Consider the following 17866-nt stretch of genomic DNA (forward strand, 5'->3'; position numbering starts at 1 on the left):
TGTTGGATGTTGACCGCTAGGAGTTCACTCATTCTGCAGTAAAAAAAAAAAAAAAAAAAAATGTTGACGCTCATATACTCTCTCCTTTGTGACTGAGATTTCATTTCGCAATGTGAAGGCCAGAACACTGCCAGGAGAAATCATCCAGAAGATGTTTATTATCTGGTAAACGCTCAGGAGACAAAGACAATGTGAGCTATGACCCCAACCGGCAAGGAGCTAAGAAATCGGTTACCGGAAGTAAACATCACGCACGTGAAGAAACAAACCCGTACAGAACGGAGTGTGGATTTTTCGGTACAAAACGAGAATGCCATGGTGCCCCCTCGTTCTCAGAGAAGGGAAGTATAAATCAGGTGAGTGGTTCTCAACCGGGATGATGCTTCCCACCCACTCCGCACCAGGCTCCTGGCAACACCTGGAGCCATTTTTGGTTGTCGTGACTGTGGGCTGTGAGGTGTTACTGGCATTCTAGAGGGCAGAGGTCAGGGATGCTGTTCACACCCCACAGGGTACAACGGAAACCCTCCACAAAGAAGAGACACCCATTGTAAATGTCAGCAGTGCAGAGGTCCAGAAACCACGAAATCAACAATATACTTAGAATTAGAGGTCATTTCTTTCCCCAGAACCAGAAGTTAAACAAACAGACAAACAAAATCCTCAGAAATACTAGCAAACCGAGTCCAGCAGCATGTAAAGTGGATTATACACCGTGACCAAGTGGGGATTTACTGCAGGATGCAAGGGCAGTTTAATAGTCAAAAATTGATGAATGTAATACAACAAGAGAAGAAAGAACAAAATCACATGACAATGCTTTAAAAAATGAACTCAAAAGGCATCTGGTCTAAAACAAGCTCTAAAACTGTATAACTCTTAGAAAAAAATATAGGAATAAAGTGGTGAGCGCTTAGGCTAGGTGAAGACTTCGTATAAGCGACACAAACAGCAAAGGCAGAAAGAGAAGAGATAAATCGAACTTCATCGAAATGAAAAACATCTGTGTTTCAAAGGGCACCATCCAAAAAGTGGGAAGAAAACAAAATGAGAGTAGATATTTGCAAGTCCTGTATCTGCTAAGGAACATGTATCCAGAACACGCCATTTAAAAAACAAGCAAACAAACATAAAAACCCTCTTAACTCAATACTAAAAAGGTGAATACCCCACTCAAACATGGGGAAAGAATATGAGTACACATTTCTCCAGGGAAGATATACGAATGGCCAATACGCACATGAGAAGATACTCAATGTCATTAGCCATCAGGGAAATGCACATCAAAAATGGCACCACTTTATACCCACTAGGATGGCTGTAGTCAAAAAGACAGACAAGAACCAGTGTTGGCAAGGATGCGGAGAAACTAGAACCCTCAGGCTGGTGGGAATGTAAAATGGTGCAGCCACTTTAGAAAAGCATTTGGAAGTTACTTAGCTGATTAAACAGCTTTATCATACGACCCAGCAATTTTACTCCCAGGCTTGTACCCAAGAGAAGCGAATACATATATCCCCACAAAAAACTTGTACATGGATGTTCATAGCATTTTATTCATAATCTCCAAAAAGTAGATACAAACCAAATACAAATCAGAAGACGAATGGATAAAGAAAACATGCTATATCCATGCAATGGAATAAATATTTGGCCATAAAAAATAACCAAGTACTGATATATGCTACAACGTGGATGGATCTTGAAAACATCATGTTCAGTGAAAGATGCCAGACACAAAAGAGTACACAGCATATGACTCCCTTTGTATGAAATGCCCAGGAAAGGCAGATCCATAGGGAGAGAGTAGATTAATGGTTGCCTAAGTCTGTGGAGACTGAGAAGAATAAACACCGGGTTTCTCCTTGGAGTGATGAAAACATTCAAAAATTAGGGGGTGTTGATGGTGGTACAACTTTGTGAATATACTAAAGGCCATGGAACTGTACACTTTAAATGCACAACATGGTATATAAACTATTTTAAATAAAGGACACAGACAGTGAAAGGCGGGAGTGGAGATGAACCAGTGGGTCATTTGCAAGAAGATGAAGAAAAATGAGGATGCAGCAAGGGCCACTGAAAGAATTCAGATCGTCCTAGAAAAGGCTAACAATGTATGAGTGGTCCTCAGGAGAACCGTGTTGGTGAACTCTGATTAAAATGGAGGAAGTTAGCAAACTAGAGATAAAGGGGGGGAGAAACAGATAAATACGACTAAAATAAATATAACTAAAAAAGTGGATAGCATGGGGAAAAAAGAAATGTAGAAATGGATAAGGCCATTTGCACAAGATTCTTTTTTGGAAAGATGTGAACTCTTATGCCTGGTTTAACAAAGAAGTATTACAGGAAAAGATGGGTGATATTTCCACATGGTATTATAAGTTTATGTTATAAAGAAGAGACAAGAGGATATATATATGTATATCCACATATATCTCTCTCTATATATCATATATATACCTATCTCTCTACATATATCTCTGTATATATATATCTATATATACCTATCTCTATGTATCTCCATAATATATATACACCTATCTCTATGTGTATCTTTATATAATATATACCTAACTCTCTCTATATATCTACATATTTTATATACATATATACCTATCTCTCTATATCAATATCTATCTATCTGTCATATGCCTAAGAAAAAGCACAACTGAGTCATCTGAACCATTATTGGGATATATCAGTAAAGATGTAGCAGCCACTTTGAGAGACAGAAAACATTTCTCAATCCAAACTGGAAACAATTCTTTATTCCAAAATTGTTTTCCCAACTCCGGTACAAATCTTAGGTGTCTTTGGTAGAATTGGTAGTGTTTCTCTGGGAGATGATCTCACACCTCTGTCTAGAGTGAAATGTGTCTCTTTATAATAATGCATGTATTCAAGCCACCTGTGGATGACTAGACCCACTGCACAGGACACAGCCTTTTTCCCCACAATATCGGAGCCTAGAATAAAAGCCTCTGTACTGAACACAACAAAAACCAGTGCCTGCAGTCTCAAATAATTAAAGGGATCAAGAGTCTTGCAATTGATTTATTTGCATGAAGACCCCAGCTCATCCATGTCTAATGGCTGTTATGTCAGAGGAATGTTGCATTTACCATTCTAAAATAGCTCTGATTTTTTATACTGAGAATTGCACACTTCTTTCCAAAGAGCTATTATTATTATTTTTTTAATCAAAGGAAAAACTGCCCTACCCATTAGATGGGACTTACCCAATCCCTCTGTTACTATGTAATCTTATTTGAAAAATACATTTTACATTGTTAAATGCACGGTGTATCTGCCGTTTCTGCGTTACGTTTTGATGCCTAAGGCATTCACTTCGATCCTTATGTCCCCAAGGATTTATTTTCATAAAGCCCATGACTGATTGACGTGTGATTGGACAAAACTAGGAGAGTTCTATTAGAATAGAATATGCCCTTTGCGGTATCACTGCCGTGGTGAGTGTGGACATGTGCATATTCATTCCACGCTTCCTGTAAAACACGCAATCCATACTTTCAGGCAAATGTGCGGGGGAAAAAAGAGAAAAATGATCTGCAGGCCACAATTTGTATAGTCCTGGAGTGTTTCAGCCTCTGTGGTCTTTAAAAGTCCCACTCTGATTGCCTCTTAGAGATTTTTCAATGATCTGACTTGGAAAGATTAATTCCTTGAATACACCTAGGGGAGGAAGAAAACGTACATAGGAAGAATGCAGGTATTTCTCTTTCAGGCATTGTTTAAAAACCATTTATCTGATGGAACGATTGCCAGAGACTTAATATCTAGCTCACCCCAATCAAGCTAATGGATCTTGGCTCTTAAATTCAAGACTCCTCCTTGGAACTTTCCAGTTTCTCCGCTGCCCCATATTCAAATGCCCACCACACCTTTCCTTTCATTCAGAGTGATGTTTATGTGTGTTTTTCCCCATGAAGACAGACACCCCTTTATCCTAATCAACGAAAAATGATCAACCCTTCTTTTGCTAGGTGAGAAGCAAAATGAGGAAAGCATACAAAGCAGAGAAAGTGGTTTCTTTCATGCAGAATGGATCATCTTAAGAGACTCTGTTTTGGATGTAAACATGTCCAGGAAAAGAGCATTTTTAAAAAAATGTATATACCCCGTGTGATTATTACTGACATGACACCCTGGAATCAATTAACTGGAAAATGCGTGCTTATTAAATATAATAAGAGTATCCGAGCATCAGGTGCATCGGGGCATTGTGATTTCCAAAAATGGCTACGCATGTACAAGTAACAGGCCAACTTCTTTTAAGAAATTCTGAATCGTTCATAAAGAGATCGAGGAAATTCTCCGTCGTAAGGCACATGCTAGTCAATAATTTTGTGCATTTGAGATTGAAAAACAAAGTCTTTTCTGCCTCCTCATCACCACCCGCATCCTTTCACATTGTCTTTATTTGCTGCAGACTTTTACTTTCCTCTGTGGCCTCTGTCAACCTCACAGCGAGGGACGCTCTTTGTTCTGGTGCTCATATCAACCTCTGCATAAAAGGCACCTGTCTCATGTCAGGGTCTTTATTCCACCGCAGTGGCTTCCATATCTACCCCCCGCCGTGTGCCTGCAAAATCCCAGAGGCAAGAGGGATCATCCACAGCCAAGCCAATTCCTTAACTGCAGAACAAATCAAATTAATGCAATGGGCATTTTTAGCCACCAGGAGGCAGAAGAGGAAAACCCAAGTAAAGGATCATGGATACAAAACCTGGCTATGATGTTTTGGTCCAGAGTTCTGGTTCTCATCAACACACGAGCAACAACAGAGTCCAGACTACAGCATTTCCGAATGAGTATTAAATGCACAGAGAGTTATGGATGAAGATGATGAAAGACATTGGGGTGGGCAGGGCAAAGGGGAAGCATCTTGTTTATTTTCTTTTTTGCATAACTTTAGGATCAGGGAAGCTATGCCAGCCCTCCCTTCCCCCATGCACATGTGTCCATCCTATGACTGTGTTACCTAGGGCGTATACCTCCCTCTAACCCTCAGTCCATCTTGAGCCACATCAGGGAGCTTTGCAGAAATGAGTCTGGGAGCTGTTGCCACGCTGGCTGATCACCTCCCCCGCCCACCACAGAGGGTCTTATTCTAAGGGCTTTCAATCCTTCCGTCCACCCTCTTTCCGTTCTGGGGTTGTGACTGGTCCCACATCAAGTGCCTGGCCTCTGCCTCCCCCATTTTCTCACACTTCTCCCAAACTCCCTGTACGTTTCCACTTTATCTTTTCCCTCAGTGCAATACTTCATCCTTCCTGTCTACCCATTTAGCTTCTTACAGCATTCTTCCATCCCTGAATAATGCGCAGTTTCTCTCTGAGGATGGATAAAGGAAGCTTTTCCCGGTCACAGATCTGATCAGGGGAAATCTGAGCAGAGAGGGAAGAGGAGGGACTTAGGGGGTAGCATGGAGATCCTTGAAGGGAAAGACGATATTTTTTTCTTTATAGATACCTTGATGAACTTTTGACTTGATAAGGAAGATGTGTTCCATGAGTGATTTAAAAGAAAATCCAACCCAATCGAAAAATGGGCAGAAGACCTAAATAGACATTTCTCCAAAGAAGACATACAGATGGCCAAGAGGCACATGAAAGGATGCTCATCATCACTAATTATCAGAGAAATGCAAATCAGAACTATAATGAGGTAGCACCTCACACCCGTCAGAATAGCCATCATCAAAAAGTCTACGAACAGTAAATGCTGGAGAGGGTGTGGAGAAAAGGAAACCCTCCTACACTGTTGGGGGGAATGTAAACTGGTGCAGCCACTACGGAGAACTGTATGGAGGTTCTGCAAAAAACTAATAGAGCTACCATACGATCCAGAAATCCCACTCCTCAGCATACATCTGGAGAAAACCATAATTCAAAAAGATACATGCATCCCAATGTTCACAGCAGCACTATTGACAATGGCCAAGACATGCAAACAACCTAAATGTCCACAGACAGATGAATGGATAAGAAGTTGTGGTGTGTACACACACACACACACACCACACACACACACACGATGGGATAGTACTCTGCCATAAAAAAGAATGAAATAATGCCATTTGCAGCGACATGGATGGACCTAGAGACTGTCATACTGAGTGGAGTGAGTCAGACACAGAAAGACACATATCATACGACATCACTTATATGTGGAATCTAAAAACATAGTATGAATGAACTTATTGACAAAACAGAAATAAGAGTCACAAATGTAGAAAACAAACTTATGGTTACCAGGGGGTAAGGCAGGGGGGAGGGATAAATTGGGAGATTGGGATTGACACATACACAGTACTGTATATAAAATAGATAACTAATAAGGACCTACTGTATAGCACAGGGAACTCTACTCAGTACTCTGTAATGACCTATATGGAAATAGAATCTAAAAAAGAGTGGATATATGTGTATGTATAACTGATTCACTTTGCTGTACAGCAGAAACTAATACAACATTGTAAATCAACTATACTCCCATAAAAATTAATTTAAAAAAAAAGAAAATCTGTAGTAAAAGATAAAAACAAAGGAAAGAAAAGAAAAAAAAAAAGAATTCTTAGGGGAAAAAATGGTGAAAGTACCAAATAGTAAACATCTTTAACTCCCAAGTGAAAAAGAAATATAAATCGGAAATTGACATTTTCCAGCAGTGGTACATAAGGCATGTTAGAACCACTAAATACCCCTGATGCAAACTGCTTGTGCACACGTGGAATTCAGATCATAGCTCTTTGAAGGCAGGTATCAAGCCTCTCCTCCAATGATTCCGGACCCCTTTTACGAACGGAATCTGACATGGAACAGCAATATATCAAACAGGTAAAGGTGAAACTGCTCTGGCCGATGTCAAAGGGCGTCCTCCCAATGCCAGCCCACCCAGCTTCCATTTCAATGGAGACTAAGACCCCACAAAGGAGACCAGAATGCCACGTGGCCACGCCATTACAGCATGCACAGAGCTCAAGTCGTGTGCCTTTCATTCAAATGCTCTTCCTGCTGTGCGTTTATTTCAAACCATTTCCATCTTACATTTAAAGTTACGACACCAATGAACAAAAGTAGTCTTACGCAATTAATAACCCTAAGGAGAAAGGCAACTTCAGAAACACCATTACACAACCTTCCCTGAGATAAAAACTTTGAGGGCAGCTACACTTCTTGAAAAATGAGTAGGTCTTTCTGATGCTTTTTTAATCCTTGAAAAAGTCAGTTACATAAACCTATGGACAACATTTCAAAAGACTATAAGATACCTGTCAGGTGAGAAATCCACTGAAGTTGACACAGCAGGGAAGGGGACAGGGCACAACCTCTGAAAGAATGACATAGCCCTTAAGGATTTGACATAAACTGATTAGAATCAATTAGGTCCAAGATGGTGGAAGATTTGACGTCCAGTGGACCTTGAGCCTCGTTAAATGCCCACTGTAATACATGAGCATCTAAATGACATACCTATAGGCGCCAGGACAGTACCGAGGCCAACCATAAAGGGCCAAAATGTCGGTGGTGGCCCAATTCCTGGAAATCTCCACCCCCTCCCCAAAATACTTGGAATAATCCTCCTACTCATTAGCCTATGAAATTACCCAGCCCATAAATACTAACCACCCCATATTTCGTGGCCTCTTGCTTTCTGAGATGGCCCACACACTGTCTGTGGAGTGTGTTTCTCCCAAGGCTGTTCTCACCTTTTGAGACAGACTGCATTCTGTCTGTGGAATGTGTATCTCTCTAAATAAATCCACTTCTTACCTATCACTTTGTCTCTCACTGAATTCTTTCTGCACTGAGACATAAAGAACCTGAGCTTCATTCAGTTCTGAGACCAGGTGTGTGATCTCAATCAAAAGACAGTGGGTTCAAGTCCTATTGTGGGTTCTGGCTGAGTTTGAGTCCCGGCCCATAGGTTCAAGTCCTAATCTGGGTTATGCGGTTTCAAAGTCATTCTCTGGGTCAACTGTCTTAATTCCATTTATTGGCCACAGACAGCAACAAGGCAACAGAATGGGCGTAAGAGGTTAGACACCTGACTAGCTGATAAAGCCTTAGATCCACTGTGTCTGAGAGCTTTGATTTTACAAATGCCATCGTTGGGGCCATGTACCATAGTAGACCATCAATGATGATTTGATGAAAACGCATCAGCGATGAAGGACCCACTTTGAGGAACATAAAAATACAGTGTAAGCGTCGAATCGCAATTTTGTATCTACATCAACCATAGGCACATCTGACGTTTTGTGCAATTAGAGAAGCTGGATCTGATATAAAGATTTGCACTGTTTCCTACGGCAGTTCACCTAATTAACACTGTTAGACCAGGGTTCCAATCCCTGTACCACTGTGAGTCCATCCCATCACCTCTGAGCCTTTGTTTCCCCAAAAGTAAGATAAGGGAACCCTTCCAAGGGAGTGTATGAGGATTAAATGAAGGAGCATCTACAATGTCCAGGGATGGCCACACCACGGGCTCTCCATGAGTTTCGTGCTAAGGCATATAGATAAGATCGTTTCAAAGCAAAATAGTTTAAAGCCTGCGTGAGGCATCAAATCATAGGATAACCAAAAAGGTAATACCCTCTCAGCTAAACTAAAATCAGCATTTGAATGGAGGGCTAATTAACCATCTGAAGATGCAAATTAGAGACCATTAATGAAGGAAAGCAAAGGTAAGAGCCACCCATAAATAAATTCCAGGTATTTCCATCAATAAGCCTCAGCCAGGAGATTCCTCTTATATAGCAATGGTCTTTGAACAATCATCATGAAAAAAAATAGAGGCAGATTTGATAGCACTCAAGTTTTAGCCATGTATGCTTTCCTAATGACAAAGGTATACAGCAGGACCAATAGGAAATATGCTTTAAGAAGAGATCTCCTTTGAAAATAAATGGACCACCAGTTTGTTCATTAGACCTTGTGTGGGTATGAATAATTACTTTCTAGCTGTGATGGTACAGCCCAGTTGGCCTGGAATAATCCCAGTTTATTAAGAGCATTATTAACAATTTTCAAAGTGTCCTGGATTAGATAATAAATTACATGCTCAATGGCTAGCAGGGTCGTGTGACGCAGTTCTGATTAAAGAAAATATTCATTGTTCAAAAAGCACGTGTGAAGATCCTGTCATCTGTGTCTTATTACGAGCGTCTTATCATTGCTTTTGTTTAATTAAGCTGGCTCCGTTGAGACGTCAGCATTTGACAGATGTTACCGTTTCGGCCAGTCGCAATTTTTTTCAGTGGATCAACAGTGATGTCAATAAGATGTCCAAGGCTATTAATAACACTGGAAATGATCACCTGTCTGGGTTCACTGGTTCCTAGTGCTCACGTACATAAACGCATTGGATGTTTATATGGTACGTACAACAGCCTTGCCAGAGAGAGAACGGGACCACCTTTTAGAGAAACTCCGAAAAAATCAGCTCACTTTCTCAATGTCACACCGCAGACACCAAGTCATTCATTCTCATCTCATTATAAAACTCTATGTTCTCTCCACGCCAGCCTCCTGCTTCCCTCTGACCGTCATCCGTCTTCCTAAACCTTTCTTTTGGGTAGGAAAACAGCATTTGTTACTCTGTAAAAGAACGGTCCTCATTGCAAACGACGCTCTTCCATTCCTTGGGCAGAAAAATAGCATTTACGCATTTATTACTTTTGGGAAAAAAACCTCAAACACTATTTCAACATTTTGGTAAAAACATCTATTCCTATCACAGTGCTAATGGACAGGATCATGACCGTGCATGCTGTACCATTTTACTGGATCCTTTTTAAAAATATCTGGATGCCAAGGGTCTGAAATAGTTTTCGAGAGTGGTACTAGTGATTTCCTGCAAGCAAAAAGTAAATGGCCACCGCACAGTTCTCCAGAGGATGGTAGCCCATGCAAGATCCCTGACGACAATAAACCAAGTCCCATTTAAAAAATCTCTATCGCCCTGTATAATCAGCAAAGTTGGCACACTGCACTCCATCAGATAAAAGGGGGTCTGTGGAGCTGAGCTTCACACTAACTCATTCGCGGAATGTAAATAGACTGGCTTGGAGATGCTAAATTGCTTCTTTTATTTCCACGCCATAACTCTCACAGCCCTCTGTTATCTTACCAAGATTTTTTCTTTTTAACTCTCGGCAGCAAACGGTAAAATTAAAATTGTTCAATGAGAAAAGTTTTATAAGCAAGCTTTTTTCTTCTTTTCTTTAAAAAAAAAAATGAAGGTGTGTATAATTCCCACAGTACTTTTCCAGATTCACAAATGGGCCAAATAGATAAGAGATCACTGTGTAAAGCTGCTTAATACCAGTTTGGCGTTAAACGGGGGAGAAAATCGATTTCTTTTGAAACCTAACCTTTTAAGTCACATCACCACCCTGTTGTGCAGGCAGGAGGATGCTTTGTTATTCCCCTGAAGCAAGGACTTACCCAAAGCCCATTGCTTTGTTCAGAAAGCAGCGCCCAGGGCTGGTGATGCTACCGAGGGACACCCACACTGCCCTCTTTGAAAGGGCTGCTAGCAGCAAGCCCTGGTCCGTGGCTTCCTTAGAATGGACCTTTTGTAAAACGTCAAGAAACAGCATTTCCGGTTTCAAACACCAGTAGCCAAAGCAACTAGCCAGAGGCTTCTGGAAAACATTCAGAGAGGCATGCCATCCTCTCTGTCCAACACGAACGGAAATCATTCCACAGAGATCTGGCTCCTAGCACCGACGAGAAAAGAAAAGGAAATAAAAACCACAAAACAAGAAGGCTCTAGACTCTGAGGCTTTTTGTTGCGTTTCATCCTAAAACCCTGGATATTCCAGTACTTTATCGATGCTCCAAAATGCCCAACTCTGAAAACATCTGTGGGTGATGTGCGTTTCTAAATTAGAAGGTCATCTACAACTCACCCCCTTACTCCAAGGTCTTCCATAGGTGAATGTTTTCAGTAGTGAATGAAATAAAAGGCTCAGAACAAAATTAAAACATCAAGTTGAAAATAAAATATTCTTAGTGATACTTGTCTCTTTGGAGAAAACATTTCAGCCCTGTTTCTTATGTGAAACAGGCCCGTTGGTCCATTTTATTTTTCATATCTTTTACCATAACCATCCTGTGACATACAGATCTCATTCTCATAGCCACCCTACTGTAAACTCAATTTTCTGCATCCCCTCAATGCATTTTTGCCTTGAAAACGAACGTTTTTACAGAGGCTAGGAATATTATTCATGAACTGACCAAGAACAGGCTAAACCACAGAAGAAGGTAAGCTTCAAAATACTAACTTCAAACTATGTTATTTTTTTTTCCAACCCCCAGGTGGGGAAAAACGAATTTAACACTGAAACAACGCAGAGCTGCTCTTGAATTCCTATGCACTTGGCCAATGTCCTTTCATCATAAATCATAACATTTACATAAAATGAAAAACCATCCAATTACAAAATTCAAATAGGAGTATTCCATCTCACGTAAATGCAACAGCCATGCAACTCTTCAAGATACAACAGACAACACATTAAGGAATTAAGTAAAACATTTTCCAATCAACCATTAACTGATTAACACACCTACAAAACCACAAAAGAAAGCTGATGTCTGTGGCCATTATCGACCATTACCAAGTTATCACCTATGACCAAATGCGTTATCAGACACGTCTCCAGACTGTGTTCGTTCCACAGGGTTAGGTCGGCTGAGCCCACAGAAAAAAAAGTGCTTTCAATAAAGTATCATGTTCATTTGATCACCTTGGAGGCTGCATGTGTTTGAGGCAGATCCTAGGAAACGAAATTCCTGGATTCAAAAGTGCAAACTTTAAACAACAACAAACAAACAAAACAGACGGCGCTGCATGAACATTAAGGGACACATATATCTTGCAGCATGAAGTGAGCTCTGTGTAGTAGAAATTTCTAGGAATTAGAGTAACACAGTTGGAATCAACGAGCCCCAAACCAAAAGCAGAACTTCCTCACGGCCTCCTGTGCACCTCAGCACGACGGAGTCACTCACCGAGAATCCCCAGGCGGTAGTTAACTGTGATCACGATGACGTTGCCGTAGCTTGCGAGAATACTACCGTCAATCAAGTTGCCCGTGCCCTCCATGTAAGACCCGCCATGGATGTACACCATTACTGGCTTCTTACTGTTCTGATCATGGATGTCTGGAAAAGAAAGCCAAGTAAGGAAACACAATAAAACATCATGCTGATTCACCGATGCTAAATCAAGGGCAAAGGACGTGGGTGACTTTTCCTAGTTTAGACTGGACTCAATCACATGGCCCTTTTTAAATTAGGTATGTTCTTGGTAAGATGGCCTAATGAAAATGGTCAATGTTGTTATATTTTCTACTCACAGAAATGATGCAGGCATTGGAAGGAACGTGTATGCAGGTGTAGGTTTCTGTATGTACCTACAACACTAAAAATGCAAGGATGGAGATGAAATACATCTTCCCTAAAGAGTGCTCAAACCCTAGAAGGGCATCTATTACAAAATATACTTTTTATCATCTAACTAAGTGTGAAATCAACATCAAAATTATAATTTATTTTTACTGTAACTTCTATCTTCAGTCAAAGATGAGCTTATAGATTCATTTTCAACTTAACAACGAGAACATAAAACTAGTAGTGAAACTGTAAGCTCTCAATACAGGGCACACGATGACAAAAAACAAATAAATGGTTAAACATGATCAACAGGACAGAAATGTGTAAAAACAAAACAAAATGTCCAAGCAAGTGTTTTTTCTCTAATTTACTGATTGCAGTAATATCCCAACTTAAGTGACAAGAACAAAAAAAAAAAAAAAGAGAGAGAGGAGAGCTGGAATAAAAATGGCACAAGATTCCAACCTCAAGATCAAAGTTTGGCAATGCTACATATTTTTACAGGGAATATAAACTCCCATTGTTACTTGCAACCAGAGTACCCAGAGTCATTATTATTTTATTTAACAATGATGTGAAAATCCAATTTTGCAATGTTCTGGGACAACAGAAGTTTGGAGACCATATGTCCATTTGTAGAGCCTGCTTTCTGAAAAGTTGTGATTAAGTAACTTGTTTGGTGTAGATCATTCCTTGGGCTTTACCTTTAATGCTGAAGAATCCTGACCTGGATTCTAATGATTCCTGGATATTTATGTATGTATATACATATATATGTGTGTGTCATTTAAATATCTGTATGTCAAAAGAAAACCAAATGTATCCATGTACATTTTATTTTCATTTTTTCTTGAATAAAAACTTTTTTTCCCTAATTCATGGAGACACTTTTGAACGATCAGAAAGGAATTTTAAGGAAACAAACCACCCTTTGGATGGTGGCTGCATATAAAAGGAATTATGATCATGATCTCAAAACAGGGTCCTGGCTGCCACCATACAGCATCCAGAAGGCAAAAGAAACCCAGGGGTCACAGTCAAGTGCAGAAAAAAGTGTCAAGGTGCCCATGTGTCTGCAGATATTTAATCTGCCGCAGAACACTATTTTCTCCTGTAAAACTTAAATAGGAAGTAAAAATCATTTTTTAATCCTTCACTCATCATATGCTACGTGGAATTTTTAAACAAATCACTGTCCCTACAGGGGTCTGGCGTTTTACACTACCCACCCCTCTCTCTGGACTCTGATTTGCTGTGTCAGCCCTTATTTATGTTACCATGCTGCAGTAGGCCGCACACTACTCCACTGTGGGAAAGGAAGAAGTTGAGATCTTGAGGGCTGCTTTACGGGGTTCCCTCAGAGAAAACGTTAGGTTAACAGCTCTTACCTCCGAGACACAAAGAACAAGGTTCTCATGACGTTGAGGAAGAAATAACCAGATGCCAGATTCGTTCAAAGTTAAAAAAATAATCACAGTTTCTTGGTATTAAAGGAAAACTAGACGGCATGGTAACCGTCATAAAGGTGACTGGTGAGCACTGTGAAAACAGATCCTAATGATCAAAAGGGAAAAATACACTGAAAAGCCAGAAAAGAGCAAGATGCAAATTAACACCCGTAGTTGGCTATATAGGGATACGGAGAAAACTACAGGTGTTCTGAGGCCTCACAAAGGAAAGGCTAGCTGCTGATTCAGGTGCAGGTATGATACTCCAAGGCCATCAGAAGAACTTTCTTAGAGGGTTATTAGAAGCAGGAAGAACCCTATGAATGCAGGTTAGAAAAAAAAATTAACTAACAGTAGTGTTGAGAGAACAGCGGGCATGAGAAAGCGACATGGGCAAAACTTCTTTTCTTGTAGAGCCACTGATTGATGAAAAAAATCAAAGAGGGCAGGAAAACCAAGCAAGTGACAAAAAGGGACTCTGAGGGCAGTTTTGCTTCCCAGCAAGGATAGCTCCCCACTGCACTTTAAACTGCCTTTCAGCCAGAGGACCAAAGGTCCATCGAGGGCCTTCAACATTTTAAGGTAAATAAACGGAGATCCATGCATTTTGCTACTCGGATGGGAAAAACATGTTTTCACCCAGCCTACACAGCCTTAGAGCCAGCAAAGCCTGACTTTAAACATTTTTTTTCTTTTTTCTAAACCATTTATTCTGCTGAAGGAAGAGGATACAACATGTTAATGATGGTTTAGATGTCATGTTAGCTTCCATCTTTAAAAATAAAATCACTTTACTTCTAGTGTATAATCTGTCAAACAATTTGAGATCCTTCAAGAAGAAACTCTCCACAGCAGCTAAACATTTTTTGGGGAAAAATGTTCTTAAAGCAGCTGTGATGTGAAGACAAAGATGCATAGATTTAACTTTCTGACAAATTTCAATTCCACGCCCCCCTTTTTTTTTTTCTTTAAAGCTGCTAAAACGCAGTTCTGAAAGAAACAACATCTCTTTAAGACACTTTTTTCATGTATTTTACTGTGAGCCAGAGAAGATTCTTTGAAAACCCTATTTTGGAATCAGTATGTTTGGAAAAAAAAAAACAGTAAAAACAAAAACGGAAATGCCAGCCCCCTGAAAAGTTCTACTGAGGTGTCTCACTGTCCACAGAAGAAATTAAGACCAAAGCTCCAAAATACAAAATTATAAAATAACATTCGGAAGGAAGAAAAGAAAGCATACATGCATGTTTTAAAATTTCATTTTCTCTTCTTGTGACCAAGCCAAAAAAAAAAAAAGAAAAAGAAAAAGAAAAAGAGTTTCCTTGTAAATGGCATTTTGTTACCCACTTCATACTGAGAAACATTTATACATGTTCTCCCAGGTGATTTGCAGTCATCTACATGGTCATTGGGATTAAAAATGACAGTGGTTTCCAAACAAGAAGAAAATAAAGCACACAAAAGTGTACTCACTGCAGATAAGGGAGGAAAAACAGGTTGAAATGAAAAAAAAAAAAAAAAAAAAAAAAAAAGAACGATAGATATAAAATCATGCACCAAGGTCGAGCTTTGAAAAAAACAAAAAATACCTTCATCTTCACCACGGTCATTACTGGTTATATCATCAGCGTTTTTCTTTGTGTTGGCTCCTGGTGTCATATTGAGAAGGAAAATAAAGGGAAAAAAGAGAATTCAAAAACAACAGGTTTGCAAAAAAGTCAGAAGAAAGAGAGATACTACCCAGTAAAAGAAAAAAAAAATAATGTCATACAAAAAGTTGAAATCTGTTACATTTGGATTTCAAAAACATGAAATAGGGAGATGCAAAATGCATATAAACATAAATATGTCAACAAGAACAAATTCAAAATGTTACTTGCAAAAAATATTAGATACTCTATGAAAATGCAGTTCGGGGGTTAAAATGATACTACTGCAAAAAAAAAAAAAACACTAATGTGAGTTGAGAAAAAAGAAAATTATTTTAAAAAGGGTTTCCCACATTGTATAAAGAAATGCATATGAAGTATTCAAATGTTCCTCTAGTTTTAACATGTTATAATCTAGATAAATTTTTGAAATGTCACTGATACAGTTTGCTTAGGAAATTCCGTAATGTAAGAAGAAACACATTTAAACAATAAACATGAAAGAACTCTAATCAAAATATCTTAAAACCAACATTAGTTTCATGCATAAGAACTTAAAAGCACAACATTTATCATAAAAATCAGAAATGTCACTACTTTATTTAAATCATGAAGACTCACCTATCCCCAGTAGCTAGAGAATACTGCACATTATTTATTCCTTTTGTCTACTGTAAACAAACTACCACTTTCAATAAGTATTTCTGAAGTCAAGATAAAACAGTATAAATAATTTTTTTCTGTGCTTGAAACACTTAAATATTGCTTGAATGTTATTGCTATTTGTATAAATAAATAAATAAATAGATAGATAGATAAATGAAGTCACCTACCTGGATGACCTGAAACATAAACCGCTTTGAAATTTCCATGTAGGCAAAATGAACAGAGGGTCCCTTAACCACACCAAAAAAAAAAAAAAAAAAAGGAAAAAAGGTAAAAAACAAAACTCTCCTATGCTCTCTATGCAGTGTGCCATTTTGGTTTTTATATTTTCCAGATACAAGAAGCTAAAACATTCAGTACCACTTGAGTTGTTTAATTAGCTCAACTGCCTTCTTTTTATAGACAGGCACAGCCCACAGGTATGCCTATGGCAGTTCTGGGTAACTCGAATTGTGGCCATCAATTAAAATGGTCTTTGCCTTCCTCCACGGATACACAGGTTAAGGGAGAGGAAATTTAGTCACTATCACCCACAACACTTGTAGCTGGAAAGCCTCTTTCAGTTCTACATACCTCAGAGGGGTTTAAACATATTTTGAAACCAAGATCTGAAGTTGCTGGTTTTATAGCTCAATACGGGTTGATTATGGTCAATTTCATGTGGATAAACAAGCAGACCTGGGATGGTAGGTGAAAACCTGATTCCTTGTATTTGTTGATTTTTGAGATTTAAAATTTCCCACTGTAGACAGTTTCAAGTTACCAATCTAAAGTCATTGACAAGAGCTTGGAAAAGAAATGCCCAAGACCTTTGAAACTCAAGCCTACTACTACTAGTTTCACGTCATCTACTTGAAAGTAGAATGGAGTCTTCTAGGAGACCACCTTTTTTCCTTACAGCACGTTCAAGTCCAATCTTTTAGAAAGTACCATGACACAAACGTGTCTGCCTATTATAGTCATCAGCTTAATATGGAAATCAATTCACGTCCAACAATTCCACTGCACTGAAAGAACTTAAAACAAACTAAAAAAAAAAAAAAAAAGAAAAATCTCATCAAATTAGCTCCATTGTCTTTGGGTTGTTTTGGTCAGAGTTTATCAATATAAAACTTATTTCAAAGCTATCTCATGGGCTGAATTTATGGCAAAATCATGTTAAGAAGCATATAAGAAATGCCCTTCTTAGAGAAACAGGCTACACGGATGATCGAACTAAAATCCTTCTCAGTTCTGAAAAACATTTCAATTTTTTGAAGATTTTCTAAGTTTGTAGAGAAACAGGTCACCTCTTTTATTAAAAGAGAGAAGACACTAGAAAAATAAAGGTGTAGTCAAAACAGAGGCAATGGATTAGGGGAGAGAAAATGTTGTCTGAAGAAAATGTTGCCTGATGAAGCTGATTCCCTCCCAGAAAATGTGTCCCTTTAAAAAGTTTGACCAACTCTCCTGAGCACCAGGCTTCCCACAGCAGTCGGCATTAAGAAAGGTCTTTAGGGCTTCCCTGGTGGCACAGTGGTTGAGAGTCCGCCTGCCGATGCAGGGGACACGGGTTCGTGCCCCGGTCCGGGAAGATCCCACATGCCACGGAGCGGCTGGGCCCGTGAGCCATGGCCGCTGAGCCTGCGTGTCCAGAGCCTGTGCTCCGCAACGGGAGAAGCCA

At 39.4% G+C, this 17866-nt stretch overlaps 1 protein-coding gene across 2 annotated transcripts in view; it reads right to left on the reverse strand.

The window, feature by feature from the left end:
- NLGN4X (neuroligin 4 X-linked) overlaps positions 1-17866 on the reverse strand; it is a gene marked incomplete at its 5' end in the record, with an annotated part of 257483 nt that overhangs the window by 111987 nt on the left and 127630 nt on the right. The window contains 2 exons of one of the 2 annotated variants that reach the window (XM_079727599.1): positions 12057-12209; positions 15478-15537. In XM_079727599.1, coding sequence (XP_079583725.1) covers positions 12057-12209; positions 15478-15537 — 213 coding nt within the window. The remainder of the gene's footprint in view (positions 1-12056; positions 12210-15477; positions 15538-17866) is intronic. The other variant, XM_079727600.1, reaches the window with a different exon arrangement.

This window comes from Hyperoodon ampullatus (assembly GCF_949752795.1).
Source record: "Hyperoodon ampullatus genome assembly, chromosome: X".
In the NCBI taxonomy this organism is placed as follows: domain Eukaryota; kingdom Metazoa; phylum Chordata; class Mammalia; order Artiodactyla; family Ziphiidae; genus Hyperoodon; species Hyperoodon ampullatus.